At 35.0% G+C, this 19362-nt stretch overlaps 1 protein-coding gene across 4 annotated transcripts in view; it reads right to left on the bottom strand.

Moving 5' to 3' along the window:
• Nucleotides 1-17783, bottom strand: part of LOC106871167 (inhibitor of growth protein 3) — a 37403-nt gene extending 19620 nt beyond the window's left edge. For all 4 annotated transcript variants that reach the window (XM_089351431.1, XM_052967469.2, XM_052967468.2 and 1 more), the window contains exons 1-5: nucleotides 17698-17783; nucleotides 17484-17555; nucleotides 11710-11816; nucleotides 5395-5460; nucleotides 2969-3065 (exon numbers count right to left, since the gene is read on the bottom strand). In XM_089351431.1, the coding sequence (XP_089207557.1) occupies nucleotides 2969-3065; nucleotides 5395-5460; nucleotides 11710-11816; nucleotides 17484-17555; nucleotides 17698-17725 (370 nt within the window). In that variant the 5' untranslated portion in view covers nucleotides 17726-17783. The remainder of the gene's footprint in view (nucleotides 1-2968; nucleotides 3066-5394; nucleotides 5461-11709; nucleotides 11817-17483; nucleotides 17556-17697) is intronic.
• Nucleotides 17784-19362: the final 1579 nt, after the last annotated feature.

The following is a 19362-nucleotide window of genomic DNA, read 5'->3' on the forward strand; positions in this document are numbered from 1 at the left end:
CTCCCATCAACAAGTTGTTTGCTGGCTTTGCATCTTTGAAGACATGTAAAATAAAGAGATCTCTTACTTGAAAAAAAGGTAAGGATTAGTGACAGAATGGGCATTCAGCTATAAAACAATGCCTTGCTAATATATTCATCTAATCCATGCTAGCCTGGAAAAAGTGGACATAAATATGAATAAATGAAACGAACTAGAGTTAATTTTCCTGTGAAATATCTCCCATCCTACCAATCTCCAAAACAAATTATTCCAATAATTTCAGCTTGCTAAAATGAAAATAAGTATCTTTACTTGCAGAATGGTCATTGATAAGTCTCTAATTCTTTTGTAAAAAGAAAAGAAAATTCCTTCCAATAAACAAATGTTCAGATTCACAAAGAGATTTTTCCATTGATAATAGCAAGAGGTAAATCTATTAAACAATATACGTGGTCTGATCAATAAATATCCGGACTGTTGCTATAGTAATAAAGCACACAGAATGAAGTTGCTTGGCATAGACTGGCCTTGAAATCTACTGTGCATGTGCACTAAGTTTTAATGTTCTAGCTCAATTCCACTGTTTACAGCAGTGCTTGGAAGGAACGTGTGTAGCGTGTGATTGTTGCATTGACCATGACAGAAAGTTGAGCAGAGAGTCTACATCAAATTTTGCCAAAAGCTTGGCGATACCTGCTCAGAGGCCTACACAAAGTTTGCAATGTTTTCAACACAATCAAGTAGATCTTGTGCAACTGAAATCCGAATGTTTTTTGGTCAGCTGAAAGCAGTTTTGGCACAAACTTGGCAGACACATGTCTCATACCCAAATCTCCAGTGATAATGGACTGAACTGAACTGTAACTAATCTGCACATCCTCTGATAACTCATGGATGGTGATTCGATGATTTCCTATCACAGCTGTACACACATCTGCGATGTTTTCCTCAGTTCTGCTGGTTGTGGGTCTTCCAGAACGTTCGTCAACATTGACATTTTTTCGTCCATCTTGGAAACACCTGAACCACTCATACATTCCTCTCCATTGACTTTCTGCAACTTTCATAGGCCTCTGAGCAGACATCACCATGGTAACTTTCTCTGTCATGGACAATGTGATGATCACACATGACATACCTTCCTTCCAAGCACTGCTGTAAACAGCAGAAGTGGTTTCACTCTGCATGCTTTAGCTTCATTACTATGGTAACAGTCCGAATACTTATTGATGAGACTGCGTATATATATATATATATATATATATATATATATATATATATATATATATATATATATATATATATATATATGCATATATGCACACAAGTGGGTGGACATACAAAAGAAAAAAAAGCACTCATCACATTTAGTTAAGAGTTACATAAAATTAAACTGATGTATGTATATAATTGGTACTTGAATTTTATACATGTAAGGGGATGAAAGGCAAAGTTAACACTGATGTGAATTACAAATCAGAACATTTTAGCCTCCAATCAATATAAAGTGCATATAGTTAAGCTTCCAACTTATATAGCCATCTCCACTGATCTTACAGTAATCAACACAACCATGATTTGGGAAACATTTAATCAAAGGCACTCCAGCTGTGACCGTTTCATCTTTTAAGGGAACATTTAAGAATATATTATCTAATGTGCCCTTAAGATAGTAGAGTGTTATTAAAGAGAAATTAGACTGCTATTTCTAGCAAGCTGAGGAACAGTGTAGAGGTTCTTTAGTGTGACTACTGATGTTTGATAGTAAGGAGAGTATCTTGTGTGAGGGTGGGAGAGGAGTGTGCAGGGTTAAATCATGCTGTACAAGAGATTATGATGATTTGTAAAGATTTAATTGTTGGTCTTCAAACTTATCTCCTAATCTGTAATTCTAACAGAGATTGAACTAAACTCTGGAGTATAATTTCTAGAATTAAATGTTGAAGAAAGATCCAAATGGCCTATCTCAACTGTTAGCAATATACAAGGGGGTACTGAAAAGTTGCTAACTTTAAGGATATTACTTCTGAGCTCTTTTACAAGGCCACTGCAATAAGTGTGTGAATTTGAGAGGGGAATATGTTGAATAAAATCATAATTAACTGATCCTCTTGTATTTTCTTTTACCCAAAGCCAGGAACCTTTCAGCAGTCCATCGTATAGTTTTGTCAATTTAGTTTGGGGTTGATTATGATAGGAAGGGACAAAGCCATATGTCTATAAGAGGTCTGGAAATTATGTAAGGAGTTAAGGTGTCGGACCTTTTGATAGTCACAAGTTAAAAGCCTTCTAGAAAAGTTAATGTGGTATGTCCCTGAAAAAAGCACATAACTTCTGACTGGGCATAAAACATGGGTTCTAATTCTATTTGTGACAGAAAGGACATCATCCAGCTGTGAGAATAGAAACAACTGTTGTAAGAAATAAATCACCTCATCCATGCAAGCAAGAAAAAAAAACTGAATGTAAAACAAAACAAAAATCAAAAAATACACAAGTCCTATCTGAGCAATCAGACGATAGCAGCAGGAGTCCGATCTTTTACCATCACAACTCATGACAAATTAATAACCTTTTGTTATTTTTTCTTTTACATATTACAATGAGATGCACTTAACATTTGATACTTTTCTTAAGGATATTTTACCATTTCTTTTTTCTTTTTGTGTGTGATTTTTTTTAGAAATCAAAATAATTCAAAGTAAAATTATAAGGAAACCCATAAGTTAGAAATTGCTGATTTACAGGGATAGGATTAAGGTTAGAAGAGAAGAAGAACATGTAGTAGTTGAGTGATATGTGTATAGCTGACTGAACATATTTAGTGTAGGAGAAGAAAGAGTAACAAAGAAATTTCCTGAGAAAACCAGCCACAGAAAATAGCATTTTAGGAGCTTCATAATTTTTCTCTGAATTTAAAATATGTGAAAAGAATAAGAGTTTTGAAAAAAATCAAAATGAGGAATTTTTATTAAAAGACACTTACTTTTTTCTAAAATTTCTGTAATACCAGCATTATCTGCTTCCAGCTCCATCTTAAATTTTGATAATTCTTGATCTAATTTTCTTAAGTGCCTATCAACCTACAATGAAATAAAGTAGATATATGACAACCACATGGAATCAATAATTTGGAAAAAATACCTTAGCTGAAGTTTAGTACCGGACTACTGACAACATGATCGAAATTTTTATATCTTATTACTGTTAGTAGATCGTGTACCAGAACAAGATACCTAACTCTGCTTATTCCAGTTTGCCTGATTGAAAGAGATTTTTTAGGTAAAAAAAAAAAAAAAAAAAAAAAAAAAAAAAAAAATAAAGAAAAGTAAAACAGGTTCCATTCCCATGTCACAGTGAAAACAAATGGTTCAACAAATAAACCATCCAAAACATACAACTATGGGAAAATGTTGAAGAAAAAGGAAAAAAAAAAAAAAAAAATGAAGGAAAATTCAACGTTTTTACAACTACATATTTTTGGTGTTCAGTTGCGTTGCACACATCTTGGGTAAGTGTTTAGACCCAGGTTAACTAATACTTTGTGATTGAATTTGGTAGACCGAAACAGTGTGGAAGCTTTGTGTGTATGTGTTTGCATGTTTCCCCACCGCTACTGCTTGACAACTGGCAATTTGCTTATATGCCCGTAACTTAGTGGTTCGGCAAAAGAGACTGAAAGAATAAGTATCATATTTAAAAATAACTACTGGGAGCAAGTTGCTCAGCTAAACCTGTCAAGGCAGTGTCTCAGCAAGGACACAGTCCAATGACTGTAACAAGTAAAAGGTAAAATGTCACCAATTCTAGTAAAAAGAGATAGATATTTACACCAGCTTGGCGATGACATAGATAGAACACACCTTTACTACTTATACTGGCGTCAAACTGAGCTGTTTACTAAGAACCTGACAGGTTATTACCTGTCAGGTACATAGTGAAACATCATTTATTTCACCGAGCCCAAACTGTCTGATTCAACAATAATTCCCAAAATATAGAAGCATCAGTTGGCATGAAAGGTGAAGCCATATTCTTCAGATCCCCATAATGTTAGATATTTATACTGATAGAAGATTTACATTGACAATTACATTACAGATATACTGATAACAGTATTGAAGATTAATACAGGTAAATAGTGTGAAGATAATATTTACTGACAATTATAGTATAGATGTATAATGACAATTTCAATCAAAATTTATATTGATTATTACAAAGAAGGCTAATTAATATTGGTTTCAAACTTTGACACATGGTCAGTAATTTCAAGGAAGGGGAGAAGTCAATTATATCAATCCCAGTGTTCCTCTGGTACTTATTTTATTAACTCAGAAAGGATGAAAGGCAAAGTCAACCTTGGTGGAATTTAAACTCAGAACATAAAGTAGCAGCATTTTGTCTGGCATGCTAACAATTCTTGATGAAGCTAATATTGATAATCACAGTGAAGAAGTTAAACTGTGATGAAGAATCATCATCATCATCATCATTGTTTAACGTACGCTTTCCATGCTAGCATGGGTTGGACGATTTGACTGAGGACTGGTGAAACCAGATGGCTACACCAGGCTCCAATTTGATTCGGCAGAGTTTCTACAGCTGGATGCCCTTCCTAACGCCAACCACTCTGAGAGTGTAAGAATGGAGAATAGATATATATGTACAGGAGTTTTAAGTACATATACAATAGGCCTTATCCTTAGTGAACCTATTGTATCTGGTTGATATTTTCCTAATTTTTCTTATATAAATACACAATATTTTTGATTACAAGTACTTTTGCAGTGTTACTTTTATAACATTTTCAAATACAAACTATAGGCAAACAGAAAAATGAAACATTAAATTGTATGCTTAAAGATAGTATTTATATATTTCAGCAGAGTCTGCTGAAATGAATTGATAGGTCCACATATAACATCCCAATGTACATCTTTTTGTTTTCTCTGATAAATTATGCTCATGACACATAAATGCAAATTTAATGTACAAATTTGTAATTAAATTATTGAGTATCAATTGAAAAGTCTGTAAGAAGCGAAGATGACCAATTTGTTAATAATAAATAATTGTTAATTTCCTTATCTCCATTTTCTTTTCTTCTTTTAACTGGATATAAGTTATATGCTTAATATATATCTATTGTTTTAAAGGAATTTAATTCCCCAACAATACTAGGTATTGAACAAGTATTTCCTTGGATGCAACCATCCCTTCACAAGGTTAACATATCTTCCAATTAAATTTTATATATATATAAGTAAATTAATGCATGTCATGGTTGAAATACAACTCATTCTTTAACTAAAATAACTAAAATAGTTTGGCAAACTGTTGTAGGGAAGATAATGTCCATGGTTACAAGTAAGGGAGATAATTACAATTAAACTGATAAAATTCACTTACTAAGTCATGTATATGGTTTGCTAAATGAACTTTTTCATCTGCATCATCAAGTACTTTAAAGTAACCCTGAAAATAAAAATGACATAATATAATATAGATACAGTAAGAAAATGAAGATGATTTAGTAACTGAACATGACAAAATCCATATAAAAGACAAAAACGACAAGCTGTCAAGGTTAAAGTTGAAATGGAGAGTACCAGGGCAGATGAAGATTGATAGAGGCCTGAAAAGAGATAGTTTGGTCAAAAAGTATCAGAGATAATGTAACAAGGAATAATGACATGTGTTAGTATGCCATACAGCAGACCTGTTAAGCACATGTTGGTATGGAAAATGGGCATTAAAAGAAACATAGTGGTAATGATGAAAATTCAAATACAAAAATAAAATAGTTATACATGACATAGCATATGTATTTGTACAGACATGACAGAAGTAAACAGACACTCTTATAATCGTTAAAATTTATTTAAATCTGAAATTATATATTCAAATTATTTATTAAGTATTATAAATGTGAATATCTAATATTTAGTAGACATGCCCTTTGTATTTTTCAATGCAAGGACCCTATTAGGAATGCTACTGATCAGATGACAAATATTCTCTTGAAGAATTTCTTGCCAGGTTTCATGCAGTAATCTCAAAAGATCTGGTTTTGAGGATGCTTTATTGTGCTCTTTACAAAGTGTCCTGTCCATTATGCCTCAGAGGTGTTCAATAGGATACATATCTGGTGACTGGCTTGGCCATGGAAGCTTTTTACTGTCATTCTCATCCAACCAATCTTGAGTCTTTTTAACTGTGTGACAAGGAGGCTATCTTCCATAAATAGTCTTCTTTAAACATTTCACCACTGGAGAAGATTGGAAGGAGTCCTTTCTGCAATATGGACACATCTGAGTTTATGTTTTCCTTACTCTCCACCAGCTCTGGTCAACCATTGCTCCAAATTGCTCCCCAGACCATTACAGAATAGCTGCTGTGTTTTATTGTTGGCTACAATCTTTTCATGTCAAATTCTTGATCACAGTCTCCAGACCCACTGTTAAAAAATACAACAAATCTGGACTCATCAGAGAATATGAGTGTCCCAAAATGCTAGTGACCTCTTCACCATCTCACTGGCCCAATCTTTTCTCTGCTTGATATTGGCGGGTCAAAGAAGTGGCTTCCTTCTTGCTGCTCTATCATAATAGCCAAGTTTGTGGAGATACCTAATGGCTGTTCTGGGACTGACATCAACTTGTTCTGCTATGTCAGAGGCCTTGCAATGAGGATTATTCTCTACACTTCTCTTAACAAAGTGAAAGGTCCAATCAGAGGACCCTGGTCGACCAGGATGAGGTGATGTTAACTCCTTCCATTTCCTGGTGAATTGCACAATCACTCTATCAACTATGGAAAGAGAGATCCCAAGGTTTTCTGCGATTTTATGCTTACTTAGTCCACCTTCAGATTGACCCACAATACAGCCTCTCTGAAATTCAGACAGTTCCAAGGCTTCTCTTGTACGTGGTGTGATTAAACAGTCACATATAGAAATCGAAACATAAAAATGCCAATTAATAAAAAATATAAACCACTTCAAGTTAAAATAAACATAAAAAGTTGTTTTATGGGGTGTCTATTTACTTCTATCATGTCTGTGTACAGTAGGTGTATATAAATACATTGGAAAGTTTTTGGGAGTTAGAACCCAAGTTAATGAGCATGTGATCCACATCAAGAATCCTGCTCAATTTCAGTATAGAAGGTCATATACTCTTGTTACATATATGCTAGTACAGAAAGATTTCATGCATTGAACATATTCTCAGGCGAAAGTTGTATCATTGTTGACATAAATGAGATAGCTTCAAAGGATATCATCATCATCGTTTTAATTCCCACTTTTCCATGCTTGCATGGGTCAGACAGAATTCCTTGAAGCAGATTTTCTATAACCAGATGCTCTTCTTATAGTTAACTCTTACCCGTTTCCAAGTAAGATATTTCCCTATGATCATACATGTTTACAGAGAAGACTGGGAATGAAGGACACCACCTGTATGACAGTGATGCTCATTTAAAACTATGTCATGGTATCAAGAGACACAAACACACACACACACAGCAGGCTTCTTTCAGTTTTTGACCCAAGGTTTTAGTAGAAGACATTTGCCAAAAGTACCATGCAGTGAAGCTGAAGCAGAAACCATGTATCCGGGAAGCAAACTTCTTAACCACACAGCCACACCTGTACCATATATGTAATGATGTATTGTTTTTTCTTCTTGTTTTTGCCTTTGTGAGTTACAAGTGATGCTATCTGTGGGATTCTCAGCTTTTTTAGCTGCTATTTCTGAACTTCGGTATTTGGTGAAGCAAATATTTGCTGATCCCTTAATTATATTTATATTTATATTTATATATATATATATATATATATATATATACTTTATTTAAAAGCAGCAGAAATATAACAAAAAAACCGTTACTCTGAGTTTCACGTTCCCGTTCATCGGACAGTTTTGCTTACTCCGGTATATATATATATATATATATATATATATATATACACACACACAAATACAGACTGACACTGTCACATTTTGTCTCAGAGAAACTTCTCTGAAGAGATTTTGTGTTACAACACAGAGCTTGTTATGAATGATATCAGCAGACCATCAGACACTAGTGTTACAGCTTGATTTTACCTCCTCAGTGACAAACACACCCAGACATTCTGCACTAAGCTGACAGATTTATCCCAATATAGAAATCAGTAAACAAGATATTTACTGATTGGTACAAAAGCTGGCCAAGTTAAATTAAATTAATACAAGCATCTAAAATAGTATTAGATTAACAAATGATGAATATAACATTTGTAATAAAAACAAATGTAGAATAGTGCAGCTATAGTTGTAATATTTTCTCTCAGAAAAGCTTCTATTAAGAGACATTTGTATGTCAAAAACAGAGCTCACTAAGAACAATGTGAACAGATCATCAGACACTGGTGTTTCAACTTGATTTGGCCTCCTTGATGATGAATACTTTTGGACATTTTAAGTCTAAACTTTTGTTCCAACATAGAAATCAGTCAGCAAAGCATTCGCCAATTTCTATATTGCAATGAAGGTTTTGATTAAGTTCAGCTTTTGTAGTATCAAAAAGTTCTCGGACTGGTTCTGTAGCACACCAACAGATGGCAGCATATAGTTGTGTGTGCAGCGAGAGCTAGCAATGACCTTCATGAGGCGGTGTGCTGAGTGACATCACAGTTTTTACTTCACAAGTTATTAAATTTGTGTTTTTATGATCATATGTATACTGTAGCCTGCCATTTTGTCATGGACAGGAAGTTGGAACAAAGAGCCAACGTGATATTTTACGTTAAAGTTGGGAAGTCTGCTCCAGAGACATTGAACATGCTTCAACAAGCTTATGGCAACAAGGCAAGGGGTCATACTCAATGTTTCAAGTGGCACAGGCACTTCAAAAGCGAAAGACCGTCCCTGGAAGATGATAAGTGATCTGGAAGACCTGCAACAAGTGTCACCCCCAGAAATGTGGTGAAAGTTTATCAGCTTGTGAATGAAGATTGTTGGAAGACAATCAACAACATTGCTGATGTTGTTGGTCTGTGCAGGTAATCCTAACATCTTAATTGAACATGCAGCCTATCTCTGCCAAGTTTTCCCCCACCTGCTGACCACTGAGCAGAAAGAACAATACATCAGAGTCTGTCAAGACCTTTGTCAGTGTGCCACTGATGACCCATCCTTCATGCCAAGGATCATCACTGGTGATGAGAGTTAGGTCTGCAGGTACGACCCTGAGATGAAGCAGCAGTTGTCACAATGGAAGAGCCCTTTTATCTCCATGACCGAAGAAGGCACAACAAAGCCACAGCTCAATCAACAGCAATGCACATTGGTATTTTTTTGACATCCGCATTGTGCATCGAGAGTTTGAACCCTGGGGCCAGATCATCAATCAAGTTCTATTGCAACGTTTTGAAGCGTTTGAGGAAGGACATTTGGCGAAAGTGACCAAATCTGTGGAGCACGAAGAATTGGATTATTCTTCACAACAATGCACCCTGTCACCCAGCTCCTCTCACTTGTGAATTTCTTGCCAAAAACAACATGCTATTGCTTCTGCACCCGACCTATTCGCTAGATTTAGCAACTTCAGATGTCCATCTCTTCCTCAAGATGAAAATGCAGCTCAAAGGTTGCTGTTTCAACACTGTTGTTGAAATCCAGAGTGAATCGCAAAAGGTCCTCTACTCACAATAAACACCTTCCAGGTTGGACTCCAAAAATGGCAAGAACACTGGGACTCATGTATTGCTGTGCAAGGTGACAATTTCAAAGAAGATGATGTTAAAACTTATGCAAGTTATTTTTTTACTAAACATAACTAGTCCAGGAACTTTTTTATACTACTTCATATACATCGTTACCTTAATCTAATGCTATTCCAAGTGCTGGCATATATATTTATTTAACCCTTTTGATACCAACCAGCCTGAAACTACCCTTGGTTCTAGGTCACAAACTTTATGTTTTAAAGTGATCTAAATTATAACCTTTCATTAAAATTATATTCCAAACACCAGCTTAATAACAACAAAGTTATTTTACTAAATTCTTCATTATTTAAAAAAATTATTCAAAGGTAATGTATTTCAACAGAAATACACTAACAAAATGGTTAATCAACAGTAACTTTGGAGTCTCTTCTTTACCAATGATCACTCCATCACCACACCTTCATAAATACTTCCATCTCGTTTTTATACTATGATTTCAACGACTCAGACTAGCTTCTATTGTGTTACAATAGTCGCTGTGATATCTTCATTATGTCCATATGGATCAGACTTCTTTCAATAATATATTTTAATTCAATAAGTCTAAGCTGCCTTAGATCATTTGTGGAGGTGCGTGGCTTAGTGGTTAAGGTGTTGGACTGTTGATCGTAAGAGTGTGGCTTCCATTCCTGAATCGGGTGATGTTTTGTGTTCTTGAGCAAAACACTTCATCTCACATTGTTCCAGTCCACTCAGCTGGAAAAAAGGAGCAATTCTACATTAAACCGGGGTCCCATTCACGGAGGAATATGTACATCAGAGAAGCCAGCCCTATGCTCCAACCTTAGATCAATTCACTCGTTTAACCTGACTCCACACTTAATATTGGCAGTGATTGCAGCATCATAGTTGTAATCATCATCATTGATTACTAATATCACTCACTATATCAGCAATACTGAATTAACTGAGCCATTGTAGCCGTCCATCCAGCTATGTTCAGTAGACATCACATGATAATATACTATTATATAGCTTTTTGTTGTTTATCTTCAGCTAAAATGTTCAACTTCCATAACCAAGCAAAAACAGTACAAACTCATATTTATTGCATATAACTATCTGCAACTTTGCAACAAAGGTATATCAAAATGCAGCCATGCAGGAAATAGTAAACCCTTTTGATACTAGGCTCTACAGAGTAAGGGTTTCAAAGAGTTCAGTGTATATTTGTTCTCTGCTTTAGAATAAACATCGGGAACAATGGATTACATCTGGGTTGCTGAAGGGGAGGTTATCTTTGAGTTTTGTAGCATACTAACAGTTTTGTGGTATCTGAAAAAGTACCAATGCAAAGCAGATGATGATGAAACTTGAAGGACAGGCATTTGTACAAACTCATGTTTTGAGTTCAAATCCTGCCATAGTCTGCTTGGGAAGTATACTTAACCTATCACTTGGTTGAGCATCACCACCTGGCATTCTGTATGCTTTTAGTGAAGCTTACTCTGTTGCAAGCAATGGGATATGGTTAATAGTATGAGGATAGCTTCTGCTCTCCCTTCCACCAGTTTTGAAAGCTCTCCAATTGGTCATGGACACTACCTTCCCTCCTCTCTTTCCATTTTAATAATGATGACACTGAGAAATAAAGCTAAATAAACATTCAGAAAGATTACATCTTTAAAGACCATGTGAACGTTACAAATTACAACTACCGGTCCAGATGCATTATGGTATACCTTGGTTAGACAGTTATTTAAGATAATTATGAACATACCCTTTTTGTTTGGCTGCTGAAGTTCTACATTTTAGGTGAATAAATCGTCATAACAAGAAACAGTAACTAAAAATCATTGTATTTAGTTAAAACATTCAATTTCAGTAATCAAACACAAAGTGTAGATGTTAGATTTTAGCATAAATGGCTGTCAGTAAGTCTTCAACTAAGGTTTATCATAATGCAGCTTGACAGGAAGTAACAATTAACATTAAATAGTACTTACTTGTTGCAATTTGGTAAACTGTTCTTCACGCCAGTCAGTCCGAGCATTTGGCTGCGTACACTTCTTGAAAAATACGGCTACCTTATCATCTAAATTATCTAATGCATCTGCAAGACAAGAGAGACATATTAGAGATAAACCAGTAGAGAAAAGGACTTACACTATGTAAATGAAATATCTAGGTTTCTTATAATGAATAAGAACAGAAATAGGGAAAGTACAACGTTGGATTGTTCATTCATTTACCTAAACTATCTCACACTAGACGGCTGTGAAAGTAATAGATTCTTTGTTATTATGTTCTGTTCTCACCTGATAATGAGATGTGCTGCTTTCTTCAGCATGTCCAGAACTAGAAGTCTTGGGCATTACACAACAAATCTAATGACACAATACCAGTGATATAATTTAAACACTCTGGTCAGCATCTAAGTAACAAACCATAAGTCATTGTATTCTTGCATGTCTAACCCATGCCGGTTTGAACAGACATTAAATGATGATGACAACAATACTTTTCTCCATTAACTATACTAATACAACTTTAAACTAAGACATGAAACATGAAATCTTTTGCTTTCAGCCTTCACTAAAGTCTGTTAGAAAACTGGATGTGTATGCCACTTAGTCACTGTATGTCCTTTGTATGCTACCATGTGAGAAAGCTAAGGAAACTTTTGCCACATCACTGTTTATAAGTATATGCTGAGGCCCTGGTGTTCAGTCTTAGAGAAAATGTTATTAAAGAATTTTGTGGAACTCCTCTAAGTTAAGTACATAAATAGACACAACTAAATTAGAACATAATATATAATTGATGCATACACAAACACACAGAGCAAGCTTTCAGTTTCTGTTTACCAAATTTACTCACAAGGCATTGGGTGGCCTAGTGCTAAAGTAGAAGACAAGGTGCTGTCCAGTGGGACTGAACCCAAAACCACGTGTTTGCAAAGTAAACTCCTTAATCATACAGCTCTCTCTCTCTCTCTCTATATATATATATATATATATATGGCAACTCCTCAAAAACAAATGCCAGTACCGCCTGACTGGCTCCCATAGGATTTTCGAGCGAGATCGTTGCCAGTGCCCCTGGACTGGCTTGTGCGGGTGGCACATAAAAGACACCATTTCGAGCATGGCCGTTTTCGTACGGGTGACACGTAAAAGCACCCACTACACTCTCTGAGTGGTTGGCGTTAGGAAGGGCATCCAGCTGTAGAAACTCTGCCAAATTAGACTGGAGCCTGGTGTTGCCATCCGGTTTCACCAGTCCTCAGTCAAATCGTCCAACCCATGCTAGCATGGAAAGCGGACGTTAAATGATGATGATGATGATGATGATATATATATATATATATAGTTATTCTTACATAATACCTGTAAATACAAGAGGACTTAGTGTAATCTAAACATAGATAGCTTTTAGTTTGTAATACAATATTCATTGTGTCATGCAAGTTCAAAATGATTCTTACCAAATCTGTTTTGGTTGAAACCTATACTAGGAATCTTCTATCAATTCTCTTTTCCCTCCAAATCTGCACTACATATATATATATATTCAAAAATCTTACAACTGTCTCTATCAGTCAATAAATTTATTGTTCAGTTGTTTTTCAACTAATGCTCAGTAATTCTTGAATGTTAAAACATTCTGAATCCAGTGGGTCTTGCTTAACTCACTCTGTAACACCAGTTCAGTCAAAGCAGGTACCTTTGCAGCCACATCTACACCACTACTCAGGTCAGTAGTCCAGTTGCTGACCAGAGTAGATGTAGAAGTAGCTAAACAATCATGTAACATAATGCTTCAAACCCAGAAATGAATTTACGTTTGGTCCTTTGGCCTGCTAGAAATAGCAACCAAATCACATCAAATCAACTTAAAAAGGCCACATACACTATACTTAGATAAAATAAGTGCACTATGTGTGAATAAAAGACAGGATGGTCATAGCTTGAACAGAGCTGACTTGGGAAAGAACTATGACAGGTGATACCATAATCTGAGAGAGTGTATCTGTCTTGATTCCAAAGCAGTAGTGATGATTTGCCAGTCTAATCCTTAACTGTCTGTCAATTTCTACTTTAGGACAAAAATGGCAGGACGCAGTAGCAAAATGACTCACATAGCAGAATGGCCACTTTGAATATGACTGATATGAGATAAAGACATTGGATACAGCAAAATAACTTATCTAATGATGGTTTGCATGGTAAATATATCTGACTCACTCTGTTACTGCAGTAAACTTTACTCCAAATCTTTTGAAGTACAGTGAACCATACACATAGACATACTATATAATAAATATGATCAAAACTCACTTGGCTTGAACACATAGTAGATACATATGTATGTGTGTATATACATAGATTATCATCATTGTTTTATGTTTACTTTCCATGCTGTCATAGGTTGGACAGGTCATACCACCCGAGTTTGTCAGATGTCTAGAATGATATCCCAAAAATGGGCTACATTAGTCACAGGAAGGCAATGAACTGTTATATATTCACGATGATAGATCGCTAGCCACTAAACCTTTTTCTATTTTCTCTTCATTTATTTCTATGTTCCTTTCTGTCAAAGAGCGTAGGCTCTTAACGTAAAAGACTTTCTCACTTTCCGAGCATTAAACTAATACATCCGTTTGTTGTTTACATACCCGTCTTTGTCTTTTCTTAATTCTCACTATATACATATATAGTTACGTATCCTGAGTATGTTACAAGAAGTTCTATTTAGTTTTGTTCCATTAAATGAGTAACAGACAACTGGCAATCTCATAAGATCTGGAATCTATTTGTAGTATTTTTAAAGTGAATTAAGACAGTATTAAAGAGCCTTATCTTAGTGATATGACATAAATGCTGAGGTGGATTTTTTAAATCAAACCTTTGAACTGACTGGGATAGGTCTCAAAACAACCAGCCTTCTACATGTAACAAAAAGCAGGGATTACAATGGGTATCCAAATTGGCTTCAATAATTGGAAGCACCAATCATAGGATGATGATGAATTGCATATTTTGAAGCAAAGATGAACTGATCAAAGATAGAAAAAAAAACCCACAGAATATATTGAAAATATTTTACAGAATCTAGTTCAAAACCTAATTTTTCAGTGTTTGAGGGTTTGGAGAGAAAAAAAAAATAAAAAACAACACCAGTCAATATTGAGGGATCTCCATCAAAAAGATGAAAGATTAAAATTCATATTTATGATACTGCAGAACTTTTCTGTTGTTGCTATTGTCACCAGAAAACTGACCAAAAAAAAAACGAAAAAAAAAAAAACTACCTGTTGACTACAGGATTCTGACGTGAAATGTTTTGTCCTTTTACAGACAAGATTGGTAAGTATGTAAATCAATATGAATTCAATATCTTAACTTGTAGCCAAAATTCCTATATAAACCTTGACAACTCTTGAAATGACTTTATAATTGACAGAAAGCTTTGAATTTTATTAGTTTCTTCCTCTCATCTTTCTAACTAACACACAACAACTATAAAAAAAGATAACTTAACATAAACTAGCCAATGGATACAGAATTGGAAGTTTTAATATACATGAATTAGCAGAAATACTATTTAATATAAACTCAGCAAGAGATGAAAAGGAAAATTAACATATTGACACACATTACTGTGCAGTCACTGCATCTGATAGACCTTAAAGGGCTTGTTCCTAGTCAGTCTACCAGTGATTCCAAGTGACACTGGCAGATATCTATGTAGCATTGCTATGCAACAGTATGACACTATGGTATGCAAGATAGAGATGTGCTAGGAGTTAGTCTCTACCACCCAAATTGCATCTAAGTAAATATGGCACAATGCAATACAGGGCAGGGGTGTAAGAATAGGTACTCAATAGGTATTGTACTGTTAATAATAAATGGCAAGTTAGCCAACTCATGTCAGCACAAGAACGTATGATGCTATGTTGTACAGCTCAAACAAAAACATTCGCTCTGCAGCAATTCTTTAAATCCAGACAAACAGAAAGATTTCAAAGACACTCAACTCCAACAGACTTAGTACTATTTGGTTTCTGAGTATATACTGGTCATGGTACTAGTACATAAAACATTTGTGTACCCACTGACGCCAAGTTTATGAGATTGACCATCCCACACTAAGTGATTTCTTCCTTGTAGTGTCTATAATTAATTTCATATTTTTCAAAACTGTTCAGTAATACTTAGCTAGTCAAAGATCTAATCTTACTAGGTTGTATATTCGGGTGGTACTACGTGCGCATTGTACACCCACCAAAAATGGTAAATTCCTCATAATATAATCATGCAACATGATGGGAAACTAGTTTGTGTCCACTGCTGAGAAATACTGTCTCAGGTGTTGGTAGTGCAGACGGGCAGGATAATGGAAATGTGCCAAGAATAAGGACCACGGGGTGAAAGAAATTCCAACAGCAGAAATCCTACATTATTTAGGTCTTATGTATAAATTCGATGGAAATTCTTTAACTGAAGCTAATTTTCTAAATATTTCTGCTCTTACAATATGATAATTTCTTTTTAAATTTGACAATGCATTCAAAAACAAAATTTTAACTAACGCCTACTTTTGAGTACTACACATGCCCAAATAATTAGATTCAGCACAACTACCATATACCACTGGACCTTATCTATACTGCCTTCACTAGAATACACATCTATTCCCAACAATTCATCCCCTTATAATTTCCTTTAACTACACTGAACCTTATAGAATTATGTTTATTTTTTCAGATGAAAGGATTAAAACCTGCATAGAAGCCCCAGTGAATAATTTTCACCCGCTTCACAGTGTTAATAATAATATCGATATGTTTACAAAATCAATAGATACATTCATCGTTAACAGAAAATACAATGATTTTGCAGTTCGAAACACGTGAGTTTGTTTACAAACAGCGTACACCCAGCCCCTTACACTTCATGCCTCCTCAATCTTCCATTAACACATAGTATTAATAATATAAATATATACATACACTTAGACACAAATGCCAGTGTGAATTACTATCTTGTCCGATGAACGGGAACGTGAAACTCAGAGTAACGGTTTTTTTGTTATATTTCTGCTGCTTTTAAATAAAGTATATATACATATATATACATATGCAATGAAAAAGTCTAAAACATCTGTAAATCTGCAATGCATATAATAGGGTTGCATAATATATGCAGCAGATTCACATCATATATATATATATGTATGTATGTGTGTGTATTATATATATATATATATATATATATATATATATATACGTTACAGCAGTAGTAAGAAATGTTCCGTTGGAGAAGTGGTCTTTAATTGTCCTACCACTGCCACCACCACGCTATCACAAAGCAGTGCGCTACCGTACACCTACCACCTCCTCCTCCGTCATCACAGCTCTCCACGTGATCATTCCAGATTCTTGCTAGCTTACTTTCACATTATCACAACATGCACGCAACACGGTCGTATGAGTATTTTAGCGGGACACAAGTGACCAGAGCGAGAGATAGACAAGGGACAGTATCGCCAACACTGTAGTGTGTATATAGAATTAGAGGAAGATAGACAAGTATGAAGTGAGAGAAATCAGCGCTGATCAGTCCACTAAAGCTTCCGCAATTACTACAGCACCTGCTTGTCAGTTTTACACAATAGTATCAAAGTTTTGAGCAACGGCGGCGCCACACACCAACTGAGTCATACATGGTCTAGATGGTGAGAGTGTGATGTATGTGTGTGTGTGACTTACTCTGTACTTGCAGATCCATCTCCCTCATTTCGGTCAGGCGGTCTCGCATCTCCATGGGCAAATTCTCAATCACTGCAAAAAGGACGAGAAGCAGATATTAGTCTGTAGAGGTAATATTTTATTGAAACAAATAAGAGAGATGACGGTGCTAGCCGATCGTCAAGGCACTGTAGGACGAGAGCAGGAGGAGGTGTTGGCATGGGCCTGAACCTACCTTCCAGATAATCTTCCAGGTACAACATTTTGCCCACAACACACTGAACACCTCGTGCACAAAATGTCTTCCGTCTACGTACTGCCAAGCTGTCAGTGTAAAACGCTTTCTGATTGGTCCTTTACTTCCTCTACCATATAAGCTGGTGAGTTGATTAATTTGTTGCAAGAGGAATAAAATAGTGTTGCGACATTTTATACTGTTGTTCATTAGTGAATATATAGTAAAGATCTACTAGAATTATTTGTATTCAATAGTTATGCCCATCACGACTGTAAGACCTCTAAACAAAATAGTGATGAATCCACGAATGGTTGTCGTCGATACATCACTTCCAGCTGACTTCCAACACAGCTAATATAGATCCGCAGTAAATAATATTTTCTCGCCAACATTAAAATCTACTGCCGACTTTCATTGATTTTATTTAAATTCAAAATAAATTTCGTAATTTAATAATATATGGAAATTAAGTTAAAGTTTACCCAGTGTATATATATATATTTATTTATATTTATATAGTGACCTAGATATATGAAATGACTAGATCTGAATTAATTTTAACAGTAGTGTGCCACATTGAATACGTATATCGACATAGTTTTTTTTTTGCATTATCAAAAATTCTTACAAAAGCACATATTTGGAAGGAAGGATGTAATGATTCAGTCATCCCTAGTATTTCACTGATATTTTATTTTAACAATACGCTAAGTTGAAAGGCAAGGTCGTCCCCTCTGTAAGAATTCAATGCAGAACATAAAGGGACATAACTAAATTTGACAATGTACTACCAAGTACTTAATTAAAACCAATTAGTGGAGAGGTCCGTTAAACTTTAAAAATATCAAATTAAATCCGAACATTTTAAAATAATTGTGTAGTGTTGAAAAATCATAAACTTGAACAATTTATAATTTATGCTGATATTATTCAATAATTTGTAGGTTTTCGTTTTTTTTTTAAAGTTATAAAATGCATTTATTGGTATTTCATCCCACCCCACCAAATAATATTCAATAATGAAGATATCTCAATGGGCATGACAGACGGCCTATTTTAGGACATGAAACATTCGATTAACTACATCAATACATAAAACTGCGTTCAAACTCTGCTGGGGGTCGATAAAATAATAAAAATAATTATCGACCTCTGAAGGCCACAAATTATGGGGAGGGTATAGTAGCTGAGATGTGATATTCTATTTTCTCGACTCCAGATGATTGACAGACCAAGATGACGTTAGAGGGATTTGAACTCAGAATGTAAAGCGCCGTAGCTAAATATTCTGCCAAACTTATTTTGATTAAAATTTAAATAAATTTAGTGTTTTACGAATATAAAATAAAACCAAATCGTCTCTATCTGTAGGCCAGTTTATATTAATATATATAAAAAAAAATTAAATACTTGTATAAAACAAAACAATAACTCGACAGAACGAATTATGTTACAAATTTCAGTTCGCAATCAGATTGGAGTAGCAGTTCCAAATACCCCAGTAGTTTAATTTCAGGTCAACTCTGATCGAGAATACCTGTGTAATTAAGATATTCCAGTCATGACCATTTCGTCTGTTATTGCACTTTCTAAAGTATAATGTTATCTAAGACAAACATATTTAAAATTCTTATTTTTATTAGCACGGTGGGATGTAATTTG

The sequence above is a fragment of the Octopus bimaculoides genome, chromosome 4 (genome assembly GCF_046866305.1).
Source record: "Octopus bimaculoides isolate indiv1 chromosome 4, ASM4686630v1, whole genome shotgun sequence".
Taxonomy (NCBI): Eukaryota; Metazoa; Mollusca; class Cephalopoda; order Octopoda; family Octopodidae; genus Octopus; species Octopus bimaculoides.